Raw genomic sequence first — 18,229 nt, forward strand, 5'->3', positions numbered from 1 at the left:
CCCTTTCCTGCTCTCCTTTTCTCCCTCCTCCCCAGGTACAGAGACAACAGAGGTAACTGAAATACAATCCTTGTTCTTGAGGGGCCAATCTAGTGGGGAAATACATTTGTAAGGAGAGATACTCCAATGAAATACGATGCCTTCAGAGGAGAATGCACAACCTGCCATGAGAAACCAGAGGAGCAAGCAGCTGATATTCTAATAAAATTAAAGCTGGAGACATTTTAAAAGTAGTATAGCTCGCTTCTTCTTTTTACAGGTGAGAGAATCCAGGTCCACACAAGGCATGTGACTTGTTCAAGGTCACAGCACGTTTGTGGCAGAGCCGGGTATACAACTCAGAACTCGATTTCCAGCTTGTTGCTTTGTCACACAGAACATGTGACAGGGATTGAAAAAGGAAGGAAAAAAGATTTTGCATCAAACGGGACACAAAGCTGGAATGAGAGTAGCTGCATCTAGATGCTGGAAGAGAGTCCTGGAGCTGTAGGAATCCGGGGGTGGCCTGGTGCAGGCAGAGCCCCATGTCTGCTCTGTAATTGGGAGCTTGAGTCCAGTTCATGCTCTGACGGTCCCCACACCCTTTCAGAAAGTAGATTTTCTGCCTCAGAAGCCAAGCTTAAGGGGGAGTTCTGCTGAGACAATTCAGTCTAAGGAAGGACTTGGCCTAGGGAGAGAGCTAGGAGGAGGAAAAAGTATGTCCTTGATGTTGGAAACCACTAGGAAAGGCATTGAGGACTTTGACCATGCCAGGGAGCTTGCAGTGTGAGATAAAACTGTGTTTGAACCTGAGGTGGAAGCATCATTTTCCTGTGATCCCAATTAAAGCTTTGGAGGATGCTGCTCTTTAGCAAATGTCTGGGAATTATCCATGCCTAAGGAATTGTCTTCAGAGACCCTCACCAGGAACCTAAAGAAGCTCCCTGTCTCCCTCCCCTACTGAGAGAGCCCAGGGAACTCCTGAGGCCAGAGGGTAGGAGGGGAGGCAAAAGTCCATGTGGGTGCCTTTGCGAGGGTGCAGGTGGCTCTCAGATTAGCCTCAGAAATCCTCTCTATCCCACTGATGTTTAAATTACACTGAATATTTTAAACCTCAGAGCAGAAGAGGGGAAGCAGCCTAATCACTTGGGTGTTGGAAATATAAGGAAAACCAGCCATAATCACCCACCTACCTCCTAATCTCCTACCTTTGGTTCCACTATTAGAGCATATTGACAATTCAGGAGTCTCATTTTTTGGTTTATAGGGAAAATGATGAGAGTTGAGTTGATCCTGAAAGGAGCAACAAAACAAAGACGTGTTGCGTGGCCGCCTAACTGCATGAAGGAGTGCAGCTTTCTGAAGGGGGTTTCCAGTCCTGTCACCTTTTTCCCCCAAACCAATCAGGAGCAGAGGCTCTCAACAAAATGAGAATCTTTTTACTTTTTTTTTTTTGTTTAATCTTCAGACTAGAGTTTAAGGTCAGAGTCTCATTATTAGTATTGACCCAATTATTTATCTTATTTAAGAAAATAGTGTTTAATAGGATAAATAAAAAGATGTCTCTGGCTAGGTTTTGCTCACTCTTGTCAGGACTGCCTCTTATTCTTGCTATATTTTAAGTCAAAACATACTCATTCTCTGAGTCTTAAAGGCAGTATTAATATGATTTCTGTTTCCTTTTTCCTAAGGGGGAAAATAAACTGAAACAAAGTCCTTTTGGGAAAATGCCCATTTAAAAAAAAGTTTAGTTGTTTTGGATACATAGTAGGTGTGTGTATCTATGGGTTACATGGGATATTTTGATACAGGAACACTATATGTAATAATCACATCAGGGTAAATTGGGTACCCATCACCTCAAGCATTTATCGTTTGTTTAAGCCAGCATCTACTTAACAATTCCTCGTCTCCCAAGGCTACATAATTACAGTGAGAACTTTAAGAAATCTATGTTTACGTGTGTTCTTTTGGCTTAAATCCCCTTCCTCATTAAAAAGGCAAAGAGGGCACAGCTGTTTGCCTTCAGCACTCTCCTCTCTATATCCAACCACATTTAGGGCAGCTTTCCATGGCTTTTAAAATTCCTTTCTCCTTTCAGTCTGCTCCTCTATATCCTGATTGCCATAGAGAAATAAATATGTGGCAGAGTCCTGTGCTTTTGCAATTCCAAGGAAACCTACAGAGCGAGGCTGTGAAACTGATGTTCCGTTTTACCGGGGCATTATCAAACATGTTGGGTGCAAAAGGGCACCTTTTAGCCTTTTCTTAAATTTGCATGACCTGTATTGTCTACGCAGATTATGAATGAGCCTGAGGAGTCTGCACGTCTAACTTGTCATCATCCCAGAAAAATCAAAATGTGTAGGTAAAATGAGCACAAGATTTGGAAAAGCGAGGTACTTGGATGCAAGAGAACAAACTCTTAGCCCTTTTGAGCATGAGTGCTTCAGCTGCAGAACAGGATTGAGACTCCTCACCTGAATTGGAGAGGATTCACTCTGAAATGAAAGCTAGCTAGATAAAAGCTCCTTGCAAAGGTAAAGAAAGGTGGTGATTTAAAGCTGGCTGATGCTGAATTATGGAGGAGCTCTTTGGAAATTCTTTTTTATCTATATAAATGACAGAAATTTAGTGTGATCCATGTGGCTAGCACATGTCACATATCGTCTGCTGGCACTGATGCCTCACCTCTTCCTTAATTTTCTGCTTCTTTTTTTCAATTAAAGCCCTTTGTCCACTCTTCAGCCTCTGAATCTTCTCAGCAATTCTTTCCTCTAGTTTTAGTGGATTTCCCAGGGGAAGAGCTCGAGCAACCCAGCAGAATGTGTCTAAGAGCGCTCTGACTCTTCCAGGGAACGATTCCTCATTCCCAAATCTGTTGCTAGAGATAAGCAAGAGATTATACATTCCTGAGACCTGGGCGCTACTTGAGTATCTAGGGGAAAATTAAGAATACTAAGGGGAGAAGGAGAAAAGGGCAAGAGCAGCACATTTTATTTGCATCAGGCAAGAGTGGGATGTTACAGAGAAAACGTTGCCCTTTGACTGCGTGGAGGAAGATGGAAAATCAATATGAAAATGGCACTAGAGAGGCACGGGATTTTCATGGTGTTTTTTTTTTACTTCAGTTGCTATTATTCAAAGAAGGTCAGTGGATCTCAGACATTTGAAGGTGGCACCTCTCACGTGACAGTAAGAGCCCAGCTGACATAGGCCACTGGCTCCATGGACCACTACTGGGGTCAGTTTCCTCATCTGGAAAACAAGGGTCTGTAACTACATCTGTGGCTTCCAACTCTCCCCTACTGGGAACAGAGAGCTTCATCAAACCTCAACCCTCTCCCCCCAGCTCCTGTATCTTTTCTCTGGTTATTTTGTCTCTGTCATCTTAGTCTCCTCAGTGCTCCCTGCTACCTGACTGCAGCAGGATGACTTGTCCCACCCATCTGTCCCATGGAGCCAGTCCTGAGCCTAGATAGAGTGGGTCCTCACTTCCATTGTGTGATACAGGCTGTATGTGTGTGTGCATGTGTGTGTTGGAGGAGGCCGAAATGACTTCTTTCCCTAAATGTCTCACCCATGCCAAAAGTTTTCCCATTGATTTTTTATGTTTACCTCTTTATAAGACAGTTTGTTAAAATACCAGAAACTGCAAGAGCAATCATATGGGTGTAATCAGTCATTGATGCTTTCAAGTCTATAAATCTTTCCCTGTAGCAGGTTCTGAGGAGGGTAGGGGGAGATCGAAGGAAAACAACCCCTTCATATTTTAGTCCAAAGCTGTTGTTCATAGGTTATTCATCTGGTGGCCCAGCTGCTGACATAGTGACGTGCTTTCATGCCGGTTCTACAGCCAAATTGCAACCATGTGGAAGCTGGAAGCTTCTTGTCATCTCAGAATTGGTCACATCCAGTGGGGTAAAATCTGAAGCCAGAGGGGCAGAACTAAGCTCACAGCATCTGTTTGCTGGGTTTGGGATTAGAAGAATTTTGATTTAAATGTGCACTATCAGTAGTTGCTTGATGAAAACAATACCTGGCATTTTGTTTTTTTACTATCCCTAAGGCAACTCTGGTCCAATGAAAGTGAGAGTCTAAAAATCCCAGGATTATAGGTAATAGGACCTACCCTTCCATATCTGTGCAGTTTGTATGAGTAGAACATGATTTTAATTTTCTATTGCCCTCATCCTTGCTCTTATATCCAAATACCCAGTAGCACGATCAGGAGCAAGGGAACTCATTTTCAAATATTAACAAAGTTATTCAAGGGAATGGACTTTCTGTGGCTGCAGTTGGCACGTCTTTTTCAGAAAGCTTGCCTGTGGCTGACAGCCTGCTTGGCACAGTTTCACCGGAGTCCTTTGGTGATGGAGAACAGGGCTGACAGGATTCAAATGGCTAGATTCCAGAGAGCCCAGGGAGGGCCACAGTCTGCAAACCAGGGGAGACTGAGGCCTGAGAAGGGCATCAGCTGATGGATATATTCACTCTAGGAAAGGGAGGAGTAGCCAAAGAGAGTCATTTAGGAGAAGTAGATTGAAAGCAGCTGTTAAAAATCCTGAAATAAGGATATGGAATAGTGCTGGCCACCTCCACACATGCCCGCATGGAAACACTTAATCCAGCAGAGCCGGGCCTATGTGGAGATGCTGAGCCCCAGGCTCCTAGGTGTTAAGCACTTTTCTATCTATAATATGGTGGAAACCAACCACTCTAGACTTTTCAGCACACCCAAGTAATAGAATTTTAACTGGGAGGGAGTTATCCAGCCAGGGACTGGTTTCTGGCTCCTTTTGAAACTTGGTGTGGTTGTATGGCTAAGCTCTCACCAATAGAATGTGAGTGGAAGTGATGTGAGTCACTTCCAGACCTGACCGTGAAACTTGGCTCATAGGCTCCTCCATACCACCCCACCTCCATGCCACCTTCCTGTTTGGCTGGAATACCAACCTTGCAGTAACCTTGCGAGCAACGTGCTGAAAATAATAGAACCAGCATCTCCTGGGTTCCTTGAAGAATGCTTGGAGTAGAAGGCCACTACCTGGCCTGTTGTAGATTATTTACATGAAAGAAAAAACCTTTCTACTCTGCTCAAGGCATTACATTTTGGGTCTTCCCATTGGCACAGTTTAGACCACGTTAATTGATATATACAACAACTGGGCAAAGTAGGTGATGTCATCATTTTATAGCTAGGAACCTGCAGCACTGGGAATTTAAGAGATTTATTTATTTATTTACCCAATGTCAACATATGACACCTGAAGTCTGTCAGGTTTAAACCTTTATCTCGCAGAAGTTCAGACTTCCAGAGCAAAGAGGTACCAATAGATGACTTGAATGAGAAAGGGATCTCTGATTTGGCTACCCGGTCCACTAACCCAAGCCCAAATTCATACCACCTCTTTCCACGGCTCTAGCTGCTGCACTGCTGAACTTGATCTTCAGGCTAGAAGAATGTGAGAGCTGGAATGGGTCCTAATAATCACCCAGTTCAGTGGTTTTCAAATTTCATTTGGCAACAGAAACACTTCTAATGAAATCTAAAACTCAGAAACCCTGTGTGTGAAACAGTCCAACGCAGAACTTGTCTCTTTGAAGTGTGAGCCTGGAACCTGGCCTGTTTTCCACTTACCTCCACAGCCTCTGAGTCCCTCGAAGCAGGTCAGAGAACAACTGATCTGGGTCAGCCCTTCATTTCAGAGGCAAGTAAATAGTGGAGCATGAAGTGTCTTCATCAGGACCACACAGAGGGTAAATGGCAGGGTGGGAACAGGAACCCAGCCTCCTGGCTTTTGAATTTGGGAATCTTTCCATTGTACTGGTATATTAGAGTTCTCTGGAGAAACAGAACCAATAGGAGATTAGATAGATATAATACAATGAATATACCATAATATACAAAAAATAAAGGATTGGCTCACATGAATTTGGAGGCTAAGAAGTTCCATGATATGTCATCTGTAAGCTGGAGGCCCAGGAAAGCTGGTGTCTCCAGTCCAAACCCAAAAGCTTGAGAATCAGGAGTTCTGATGTCCAAGGTCAGGAGAAAGATGGATATCCTAGCTGAAGCAGCCAACAAATTTGCCCTTCCTCTTCCTTTTAGTTCTATTAAAGTCTGCAATGGATTGAATGAGGCCCACCCACATTGGTGAGGATGATCTTTACTAAGCACATTGATTCAAATGCTAATCTCTTTTGGAAACACCCTCACAGTCACACCCAGAAATAATGTTTTACCAGCTACCTGGGCAACCCTTAGCCTAGTCAAGTTGACATAAAAGATTAACCATCACAACCGGATTTCCTCTTTTGAGATACCAGCCCTTAAACCAGCTGCAGATCCAAGATGCCCAGCGAAGGCAGAATGGCAGAAGGGTCAGAGTTACTTGTTATATTAACATTTTGATTTCCGTGCAACAAATTACTATTAAGCACATGTTTAATTGAGGAGACAACCCAAGCAGGCTAAGTGTGAGCAACAAGGCTTGTTTATTCACTCGGGTGTGAGCAGGCTGAATCCGAAAAGAGAGGCAGCATTGAGGAATGAGGCAGACAGGGGTTTATAGGCTGGGGTAGCAAGTGGAAAGTTACAGAAGGTTACAGCTGGGGTTGGTCATTATCGATTTGGAGCGTTGGTTAACTGGCTGGAACAGGAACTTGCTGTTTTTCTTCTTTGCGGTCTTTCTTTTGTTGCTTTGGGCCTCTTTGTTCCAGGGAGCTATCTGGAGGTATAAGTGCCAGTCACAGAGTTCACTTTTGGAGGTGAACATGTTGGTCACAGAGTTCATAATGGCCTGGCAATAATTTAGTCACACTTAGGGAGCCTAACAATTACCACAAACATCATGGCTAAAACAACACCTACTTATGATGATCTCAGAGGTCTGTAGTCTGGGTGGGCTCATGCTGGGTTCTCTGCTCAGGGTCTCACAGGGCTGAAATCAAGGTGTTGGCTGAGCTAGGCTGTAGTCTGGAGGCTCTGGGAAGAATCCACTTCCAAGCTCATTCAGGTTGTTAGCAGATCTCAGTTCAGTTCCTTGTGGTTGTAGGACTGCAATTCCTGTTTTTTTGCTGGTTATTGACTCTTGGTCACTCCTGGCTTCTGGAAACTGCTCTCTTGAGGTCATTCCATATAACTCCCTCCATGCTACCAGAGAACCTCTTTCTCATCAAATCCCTCTCATATTTTATTTATCTCTCACTTCTCCTTCTGCCACTAGCTAAAGAAAGCTCCCTAGCTTGTTAGGTTACACCCATTTGGACAATCTCCCTATTGCAAAGTCAACTGATTAGTAACCTTAATTACATCTGCAAATCCCTTTTGACATGCAATATAACATAATCATAGGAATGACATCAGAGTGTGAACAGCATGGGAGCCTGCTTAGAAATCAGCCTACCACATTTGCATAGTTACAACTAACTCTAGAACACATCAGCTTCTCTTGGGGACTCTCAGAACAATGGTAACATGGTTCTCTCTCCTATGACCTCCTAACAGCTTTTGCCAAATTCTCTCTGCTAGCTTCCTGAGTAGGATAAAACAGTCTGATTATGCATCATTTCTAATTTAACCTGGTTTGTGAGGCAAAACAGGTATGAGACTCTGTAGGGTGTGTTCCCAGACTTAACCCTCCCTACAGGCTATTTCTGTCCACAGATAGGAAGGTAAGAGGCAGGCCTGAAATCCTGGGGCTGTCAGAAAAGGCCCGGGGGTCCTTCTGGTGGTGCTCAAAAAATGATGATCAGAACAATCTTCTCCCTTTGTAGATGACTCCGGAGGGGAGACAGGATTTAACCAAAGCTGACTGGCAGGACTAGTTGGAGTTCTTAGTTCACTGTTCTTTCTGCTCCTCACAGTCAATACTGGAGTCAGCCAGTTTCTCTGTTGATTCTTTGCCTTGGCTTCTAGGTGATCTCAGAAAAGCCTTCCACAGTGTCTTCAGTTTGTTTCCTGACCCTGGCCCAGCAGGTAGGAATGCTGGCTACATTATCTAGGCCTAGGGAGCATGAGAAATTGCCTAGTTAAAGCATCATGCTGACGGAGTCTGACAGAGCACCCCGGAGAAGCTGCCTCCCACTAGGTATAGAAGACAATGGAGGTGAGAAGACAGGCAGGGTTTGAAAAGATGTGGAGAGCAGCAGGTGGTATGGCTAAGTTCCCTGGTTTCTGTTTTTTTGGCTTTTGGTTGTGTGTGTGTGTGTGTGTGTGTGTGTGTGTGTGTGTGTGTGAAAATGGGTTTGGCTTTGCAATGTGGATCCCAAGGTCAGATCAAGGTCTGTATGTGAGACTGGAGGCTCCAAGGCTTGTGGGGGGTTTCTGGGGGCAGGACCTGAAAAGGCAGGTAGATAAGAGATAGGATATTTTATGCTTTATGGAACATTTGTATATATGTTATCTGATTATTTTTTCAGAAGTGAGAATTAAAACAATAAAGGATAAAAGAAATAACGTGACACATAGAGCAGCCAGCTGGTCTTGAGGTTGATGCAGAACCAATTTTTTGAGTAAATCCCACCTCCCTGCATTTCCACTGACCAACTAAGGGGCTGGTTAAGAGTCTTTGCAGTTACTTCTATTCCAGTGAGTCCTGGAAAATATATGCTGGCCTCTAGTGAGGGATGCCTGCTACCAGTGATATCCCAGTTTTGCTGGTGAGGAATTTGGTTCTAATAAGTCAGATCTCTCTGGAGATAGAGCCATAAACCACAAGAAGGGGGCCACATGTAGAGCTTTTCCCGGGGTTCTTGAATTGTGTAAGGTGAGCATTGGCAACACCCTCACCCCACTAAATAGCTCTGCAAGGTCCACATCTCAAACCGTCCCTTCTCCAAAAAGAATGTCTTGGAGGGAAAAGGTGGTGGAGAGGTGGAAATGGGCCAGGACTTTGGGGCAGATGCTGGAGGAGGTGGCTGAGCTAGCAATCTCTCTGAATCAGATGCTCTGAATATTCCTTTGAGTTTGGGTTGCTGGGTGGGGTAGAGGTAAAAACAGAATTTACAGGTACAGGTTTTGGAGAGAGTAAGTCACTACAGGATGTCCAGACCTAGGGAGCCTCTTTTTGCAACAGAGAAAGTATCCAGATTTTTGGCTGGAGGCCATCCCAGGCCCACTTTTTTTCTCTCTGAAGTCCAGTATCTGGCCACTGGGCTGGCCTTCTGGAGAGGCCTTCTGGCTTAATCCAGACCTAGGGCACCCCAGTCAAAGATAGTGGGAGGTCTCTGGTGTTGTCAGGCATCTTCACTGCCAGCTTCAGTCTTCTCTCCCAGCTCTTCTGTTCCCTTCGAATGGATGCAGTTTACAATGGGCTTATTAGAGTCCTAATTGAATGGTTAACACACCAGCCATTAGCAGCTGCTAATGAGGGAATCCAGGGGATTACAGTATCAATTACCAAGTTTGACTTCTGAATGTGGCTCTGCCAACAGTGGGCTCTTATGAGAGTCTTTAGAAAGCGTGACAGAGAGAGGGAAGAGAACCATGCACACCCAGTGTGACTGTGCTCTGCCTGTACCCAAGATAAGCTCTTACAGGTGCCCATACTCATGTGACTGCACAAAACAGGTCCTGGGGCAGTTATGCACCCATGATGGAGACAGCATTCATCCCAAACACCTACACAGCTCTCTCCCAGGTCTTCTCACCCTCCATACAACACATATGCTTCTTTGCCCCACAGCTGTTTTCTCCTTCTCTGCTCCACTGCCTTCTATAATCCATGTTAGCTCATCTGTGGCCCTCTTTCACACCTTCAATAAAGATCATTCTCAAGTTTCCCACTGCCCACATCCTATCAGTCACTGAGCCCTTGGAATCCCAACTTTCAAACATCTCTTAATTCCCTCTCTTCCTTTCCCTTCCCTTCTTCCCCTTCCCTTCCCTTATTTTCCCTTCCCTTCCCTTCCCTTCCCTTCCCTTCCCTTCCCTTCCCTTTCCTTTCCTTTCCTTTCCTTTCCTTTCCTTTCCTTTCCTTTCTCTATTTCTTCTTACTTCCCTTTCTTTCTTCTTCCTTGCCTTGCCTTTCTTTCCCTTCCCTCTCGCCCTCCTCCCTTCCTCTCTTGCTTCCTTCCTTCTTTACGATTTCCTTAGTTCAAGCTCTTACCGTCACCATGGCAATAGCTCCAGGAGAGTCAGAAACCTGGTCTCTCCATCTCTAGTTCATCTCCTCTCCCATGTCCAAATCATCCTCCATGTCTTTTTAAAAGGTAAATGTGATTGTCACTCCTTAAAGCCCTTCAGTGATCTCTACTGCTCACAGGATAAAGCATAAGTTCCTAAGCATGGCACGATAGGGCGCCCATGATCTCCATCCTCAGTCCATCTCCACCTCATATTCCACCATTCTCTGCTTTTCAGACTGAGCTGGAGCCATAGTGATCTGCCTGTCCCTCTTCCACAGGTCCAAGCTGTTGGGCGCACCCCTCACTTAGCACATGCAGCTATGTCTGCCCACTGTGCCCCTCCCCTCTTCATCTGTGAAACTCCTACTTATCTTTTAAACTTCATGTATGAAGTCTTCCTAACTCATTCCTCTTACTCATGTGCCCTGTATGTATTTCTCTCACTGCACCTATTTATACTAGACTTATATGATTTATTTGTCTCTCTTGCTGTTCTGTGAAGTAATATATGACATCAATGTTTATTTTTGAAAGCCCATTTTCTAGCACACAGTGCCTGGTACATCATACACATTCAATAAGCTACTACTACTGTAGTGTGTGTTTAACTGGTGGATTAGAAAATTGGCGATTGTTTTCACAGCTCATTTCATGGCTCTCTATTGACATGTATTTTATTATTCTATGAGGGACTGTTAGTTGTTCACAGTCTAATTCTTTTGGACCCAAAGAGAACTAGAGAGCAATACAGTTCTCTTTGGGTCCAGAGAACTCCCAGCCCTCTGCCCCAATAGCTCAGTGCACAGGCTTGGGGTCTATGAATACTCTTTGAACTGAATTTAAATTCGCAAGTGTTTATTGAGCTCCCTGTTCTGCTTAGACCCTAGAAGGAGGTACTTGAGAAAAATATCAGAGATTTAAGAGTTGCACTTATCTTCAAGGTCCTTCCAATTATTTTACCACCTAACTGTGCATAATCATGGACAAATACACGAGTTCTTTGCTCCTCAATGATATCAGGATATCAATTGTGAAAGGGTGCTTTGCAACCCTAAGGGGATTTGGTGTAATAATGATAGCAGCTATGGTCCATTCACCACCTACCATGGCCATAGCTGTGCTCAATGCTTTCTTCTGTGATTTGCCTGTACACCTGTGATTTGACCGTCACAACTACCTTGGGTGGCATGTAGTCTTGTGCCCAGGTTACAAATGAGAAAACTAAATCTTATGGAAACAGTTAAGAGGCAGAGCCAGGACTTACACCAAAGTCGACCTGCTGCCAAAGCTCTAGGTTGTCATCTCATGGTGACCTACTGCCCTATAACTCCGTGTGGTTAATATCAATCAATCCCTCCATCTGGGAGGGAAGCTCTGTCCACTCCTGTCCTTCCTCTCCATCTGTTAATGCTTTGCAATCCTGCTGATGGTCCGCACATCAAAGCCTGTCAAATTGGACAAAATGAGATTAAAAAGCAGATATTAAACAGTTGCCTAAAGTCAGAAGCTTTGTTTCAGCCTACAACTCATTTAGGTTAGGGACTTTCTGTATCGAATTACAGAGTCTCAAAATGAAGAGATTCAAGCTTCATGAGGGGAGAGACTGTTGTTCCCTGCTGCCTTCCCCATATCTAGCAAATTCCTGGCACATAAAGAATACCATGCATGGTAGAAACAGAAACATTTCAGCAGAGTTTTAAAATGCCACATTTATTACTCTCTTGAAGCATAGCTATACCAGGGATAACTTCTCCTCTATAAACCCAGTGAGAAAATCTATGGAGTCTACATGACCTTCAGAGTCAGAGGCCAGGAGCTGCCTGCTTCCCCAGGCAGCCGCTTATAAATCAGAAAAGTATCTAAGACAGGTCTCAATTTCGAGGTTTATTTTGCCAAGGTTGAGGATGTGCTCAGGCAAAAGAGACGCCAGCCACAGTAGGATCTGTGGCCCACACTTTTTTCAAAGCAGGTTTTGAGGGTTTCTGTATTTAAAGTGGAAAAAGGGAGCAGGAGGGAAAAGAGGAAAGAGGAAAAAAAAGGGCAGGGTACACAAATAGGACGGCGGCTACATTCTTTTGAGGCTTTGATTAGTACTCCCTGAGTCCACATGATGCATGTGAAAGGAGGGGTAGAGGAACAGTCCATTATGTATTCATCTTGCTGTCAGTAAACCTGCCCCTCACATAAGATAAACGTAGAGTAGAGGGAGAAGTCAAATATGTGTTGCCTTGGGGTGGGCGGAGGGATGATTTCTACTCTGCTTTTGTCCCATACTCAGGAAGATAAGCTGTTAATGTACATGGTGGGGAGAGATCTGTTTAGGAACACATAGAAAGGCTGTTTTTTATGCATGACTCAGTTTCCAAGCTTAACTTTTCCTTTTGGCTTAGTGAGTTTGGGGTCAGAAGAGTGTATATTTCTTTTACGCTCTGTATCCCTAGCTCACTAAAAAGGGAAATTTTGAAACAGGACTGGGACTAGTGAAACTGCCTTTGCAAAGATTATGATAGTGAGAGAAATCTGACCTGGTCGACTCCATCTTGCTTCTAGCCTCACAGGCTGGCTGTCCTCACTTATTTTTGGGCGTAGGCAAGCCAACCATGGGATAAATTTAGTTTATAATTTAACTTGAAGGCAAGGATGATAAAAATTCTTCCCTAAAACCAACTCCCTCCTTGCTCAGGGACCAAAAACTAATGAATGACCATGAGATTAGGGCCTGAATTCTGCTAAAATGTAAGCATAGTTTCAGTAATCACTTACCTCTCAGGAGCTATGTGGCCAGAGGTCACAAGATGTGTGACTTCCCCAATTGCTTCTATAGATAACACTGCTATTGTAGAACCTAAGATGAGTCTTTTGAGATATGTTTCAGACCTTTGCATTCTGGCAACTGACTGGGCTCTCCTGGACCCATGACTCATGACTCATCTCATCCTGGGGCTCCACCCAGAGGCAAACTCAGTACATGAGAACCATTTTCCACACCCCTATGACTTCATCCCCAACCAGTTGCAGCACCCATTCCCCATACCCCTGCCCACCGGATTATCCATAAAAATGCTGGCCTCTCAGTTCTCAGGGAGGCTGATTTGAGTGATAACTCCAGTCCTTCCACTTGGTGGCCGTGTGTTAATGACACTCTTTCTGTATTGCAATAACACAGTCACAGTGAATTGGTTTTGTCTGTGCAGTGAGCAGGACAAACCTGTTGGGTGTTTACACTACGGTAAGGGAAGAGAGGCTTCTAGGGTACAAAATTCAAGAAGCCACTCGCTCTCAGGGCCCAGAACCCCGCTTCCCTGGCCTTATCCTAGTCCAGCCTCTGCTTCAAAAGAAACGTATGCTGTTAGCTTTAGAAAAATGAGGGTCTAATTGCTATGAAAATGTAAATGAGTCCCTAAAACTTATTATATTAAGTCATTTATTTGTATCTCTCTATGGATGAGTTTATTTGATTTTTTTCCTGAAATTAAAGAAATGTTGTTTATATAATGATAGTTAAATCAGGCTCTGTTGGTCCAAATGTGTTTTTTTAAGTGCAATTTTTACTGAGATAATTATAAGTTACATACAGTTTTATAAAATGGTACAAAGAGACTCCTTTATTTTTTAACTCAGTTTCCTCCAATGGTAACATTTTACAAAACTGTAGCATAATATAAAAACCAGAATATTGACATTGAGAAAATCCATAGATTTTCCTTCTGATTTTCCTAGTTTTATTTGTGTTCACTTGTGTGTGCAAGTGGTCTATAATTTTATCACATATGTAGATCATGTGTAGATCATGTAGATCAGGTGTAGATCACCACCACATTCATACACTGAGCAGCTCCATCAGGATCCCCATGTTTCCTTTTAGAATCGTTCCCTGCAGCCTACCTACCCTCTCTTTTACATTCCCATGACTTTACATGGTTTTTCCCAATGTCACATGGATGGCTATACATATTCCATTGTATGTTGGATGCATCTTTTAAAAAACTATTCTGGAGATTCGCTTTACTTGATTTTTTCATACATTGAGGATTATTTCCCTAGGAATTCCTAGAACTCATCCTTCATTTTAAAAATTCTTAATTTGATCACCCAGAGCATCCTTCATTTACCAACTCTCCTCCAAAGGAAAGAGAAGGCTGCTTCCAAACGGGGACCTGACAGCAGAGAATGGAGCCTGGTTAGGACTAGCATAATCAAAAGTACATATTGCAATCTCCAGAGGCAATTTCAAAAGAGAAGCTGCAGTGACAACTGGTGCAATGAGAGTGTTATTGAAATAAGCGCACCCTTCTCCCAGGTCACTAGCTTGAAAACAGCAATTATCTCAAAGTGTAAGTTCTGGCTTTGTTTATAAGAGACATCAGGCACATTGTCTAGTAGCCTCTTCTTATATCATGGGAGAAAAGGTAAAGTGAGAAGGTCAAGGCAGTGGAGATGAGGCACTTACATTAGTAAAAAATGATAAGGGAGAGTAGGCTTGTCTAAGAACCTTGAGGTGCATATTTACATTTTTTTTTTCTTTTGAGATGGAGTCTCACTCTGTCGCCCAGGCTGGAGTACAGTGGTGTGATCTTGGCTCACTGCAACCTCTGCCTCTGGGTTCAAGTGATTCTCGTGCCTCAGCCTCTTGAGCAGCTGGGATTACAGGCATGCACCACCATGCCTGGCTAATTTTTGTATTTTTAATAGACATGGGGTTTCACCATCTTGGCCAGGCGGGTCTCGAACTCCTGACTTCAGGTGATCTGCCCACTTTGGCCTCCCAAAGTGCTGGGATTACAGGCATGAGCTACTGTGCCCAGCACATAGTTACCTTTGAAGGATGAAGGACACTGTCAGGCAGGAAGAGGTCTGTTGTAGGAAATAGCCCAGCTGAGGAGGAGAAAGGCAGTTTGCAAAGGAAATCAGGTGGAGTGTGGGGCCACCTGGATCAGGGCACAGTAGGGGAATAGAAGCATCTAGAGGATACTGTCAAGAGAAATTCGAATGAGAGGAAGAAAACTTGATCCATTCATTGGCAAGGAGAAGACGAGAGCAGCTGCGTCTGGGTCCCTTCTGAGGCTTGGGTGGTGAGGACTTGCACATCCTGTGTCAACCTCCTGCCAGAGAATGAGGTCTACCAGAAAGAAGTTCAAGTACTTGGTGGAAAGCTCGGGCCCCTCCAGGAGAGTGGGTTGAGTCTTTGGGCACAGAGGCTTCCTTTCCTTGCATGCATTGGCAGGATCGTCCTATGACCTGGACCATTGGGTTCTTGTCCTGGGCCCTGTGATTTCAAAGGCCCTACTCTAGCCCACCTCTAGTTTTGCCTTTCTTCATGCACTTCAGCCCATCTTTCACTGGGCTGAAGGATGTTCCCACCTGGGGCCAATACGTGTCACCCTTTTCTAGACCACCGTGCTCTGTCAAGCTGTGTACCCAAGACCCAGAATTTGTGGCTCAAATGGTCTCATACCCATTCCAGAGCTTTTGCTGACCTCTTTCAGGGGTCTGTCCTCTCAGGGGTAGACCGTGCTACTGGAGTGTGCATCTGGGCTGGAGACATGGCTATTTGAGGGCCAGGGTGTCACTTCAAGTGGTAAGATAATGACTCCCTGGCTTGAAAACCACAGCCATGTGTCTGTGGCCCTGCGTGGTATAGGGTGGACCATGGGGGCAGGAAGAGAAGTGTGGGCCATGGGCCTACAACCTTCTTTGTTTCTTCTCCCCAGGCCCTACAATCCTCAGGGATAGGCCAATGGTTTGGTCCTTGGAGCAGCTGTAATTGTGCTGCCTACTCCAGTAGCCAGGAAATGCATCTGATCTCTCTCCATTTTCTGTTTGAAATGGAAATTGCTTCATTTGTCAGTTTGTCAGACTCCCAAGTAATTACCCTTACAGAATTCCAGTGGCGTCTATCAGCCACAGTCGTCACAGCCCCTCCCAATATATAGAGAGAGGCACTCAGCCCTTTCTACCCCTATTTTTTGGCAAAGGAAACAAAGGGTGAGCAGCCTTAAAAGGAGAGAGAGGTTTCAAAGGACTGTGTTCCTCAGCTTACTTAATTATTATAATCACTGGGGCACTTGTTAAAAATACTAATTTCTAGGCCCTATGCCTGGAGAGCCTGATTCTTTTGGTTGGGTGGAGATGCAGGAACAGTGCTTCTCAGCCTTGGCTGAACATAGAAGTCACCTGGGGAGCTTTAAAGATTACTAATACCTGGGTCTCAGCCCCAGAGAGTCTGGTTTAATTGGCCTGGGGTGTGGCTTAGGAATCAGAGTTTTAAAAGCTCCCTGGGTGATTCTACTGTACAACCAAGGTAGAGAAACCCTGCCTAGGGACCTCTGCTTTTAACACAAGCCCCCAAGGATTCTTCTGACCACAAAGAGTCAGGAAATATGGCAGTTGGTCCCACAAAGGGAAGTGCAGAAAAGAGTAACAGGGACAGATTTTCCTACCTGCAGGAGAACTCATTTAGATTTTTTTCTGTTTTTTTGTTTGTTTGTTTGTTTTTTGCGGAAGCAACTGGCAAGCTCCTTTGTCCTCTGCCTCTTTCTCCCCAAGCTGTTTTTCTAAAGCAGTAAGATAATTGCTCCATGGCTTTAAAACTCTAGGAATGACTCTCCCCACTCTCCCCCACCTGTCTGATAATAGCCCTCACTTTCTTGTGCACAAACATTGACTCATTTTTCCATGAGGGAGGTAGAACAGGTATTATTATCCCCACCTGAATCCAAACCTAGTAAGGTTCAAGAGTTGTTTGTTTCTGGGGTAGACATTGCCTTTTATTTTTTTGCCCATTATTTCATGAGCTGTGCCCCACCTCATTCCCTTCTTAAGGGTTCACATTCCTAACATGTGACCTGAATAAGCAAGGATATTGCTGGGGATATTAACTCAAGTCCTCACAAGAGGGAGCCAAGGTGAGTATTGGCTCAAGACAGAGAAGATGGCAGAACTATCCCGTAGGGGATGGAAAATGCTACCCTGCAGGCTTCTGGGATTCCACTTTGCCTTTCACCCATTGCACCAAACATACCAAAGTCCAGTGGTAAGCCCTGGGACCCCTGAGGACAACTCAAGGGCACAACCTTACCTTTTTCCCTTAGCGTGTGCCTCACTGATGCTTCTTGGGGTTTAGGAGGCTCATATAAGCAGCTGAAGGCTAACATACAACTTGGAGTTAGTGTTGACTCCCAAGGAAAGGTCAGATGTATGTTGGAAAAGGCACTGGGCTTCAAAGTAAAGAGGATAAGAAGCAATCAACAGTCTGCTCGAACTGTGTCTGTCAGTTTCTAATTAGCCACGGCACAGGCAGCAGCTTTGAGCAATGGGAGCACACACCAGTCCTTTCAGTAACCTCTGTCCCTAGACAGGACTCTGATTTTCAAAATGCCCAAAAAGGCAGATTCTACAAACTATAGACCTGTGAACTTAATGTTAAAACACAGTCAAAATTCCACCAGGTTATTGAAGGCTTTGTTTAGAAGCATCTAGAAAAAGACACTAAGGTCACTTCAATCCAGCGTGAATCTACTGAGGGCAAATTGGAACAGACTAACCACAGTTCTTTCTCCAATAAGGTCACACTCGACTGGTAAATCAAGAACAGGCATATCATATAGAACATGTGGACTTCAGTTGCTGAATGACATGGACTTGATATCTAGTTGTGGATAAGAGAGAAACAAATGGATTGGATGCAGAGACGTACAGGCGTATTGGTAACTAGGTGAACATTTGGGCACCAGAGGTATTGCTTAATGAATATGGAGAAAAATGATCTGTAGTTGTCTGGCTTAGAATCTCTCCTTTTCTTCTGCTTTATTTAAATGTATTATCTATGACTTGGATGGAAATATAGATTTTCAGAAGATAGGAACTGAGTAAAACTGTCTTTCTCTATATACACACAGATAGATTTTTGAAAGGCTGGATTCAAGAGTGGGATTGCACAAGATAATATTCAACAAAATGTGCCTTGTTACATGCTATAAGAAAGAGAATAGGTGCCGTGCCAAGATGGCCGAATAGGAACAGCTCCAGCCTCCAGCTCCCAGTGTGAGCGACACAGAAGACAGTGACTTCTGCATTTCCAACTGAGGTACTGGGTTCATCTCACTGGGGCATATCAGAC

General features: G+C 44.2%; 1 protein-coding gene across 1 annotated transcript; it reads right to left on the minus strand.

The window, feature by feature from the left end:
- Positions 1-1,343: 1,343 nt before the first annotated feature.
- On the minus strand, positions 1,344-9,820 carry LOC110740652 (putative uncharacterized protein encoded by LINC01559). Its single transcript, XM_021922064.2, is given in 2 exon segments — positions 1,344-2,863; positions 5,621-9,820. Coding segments are annotated over 2 exon segments (417 nt in total). The 5' UTR covers positions 5,803-9,820; the 3' UTR covers positions 1,344-2,628.
- Positions 9,821-18,229: the final 8,409 nt, after the last annotated feature.

This window comes from Papio anubis, chromosome 9, assembly GCF_008728515.1.
Source record: "Papio anubis isolate 15944 chromosome 9, Panubis1.0, whole genome shotgun sequence".
NCBI lineage: Eukaryota > Metazoa > Chordata > Mammalia > Primates > Cercopithecidae > Papio > Papio anubis.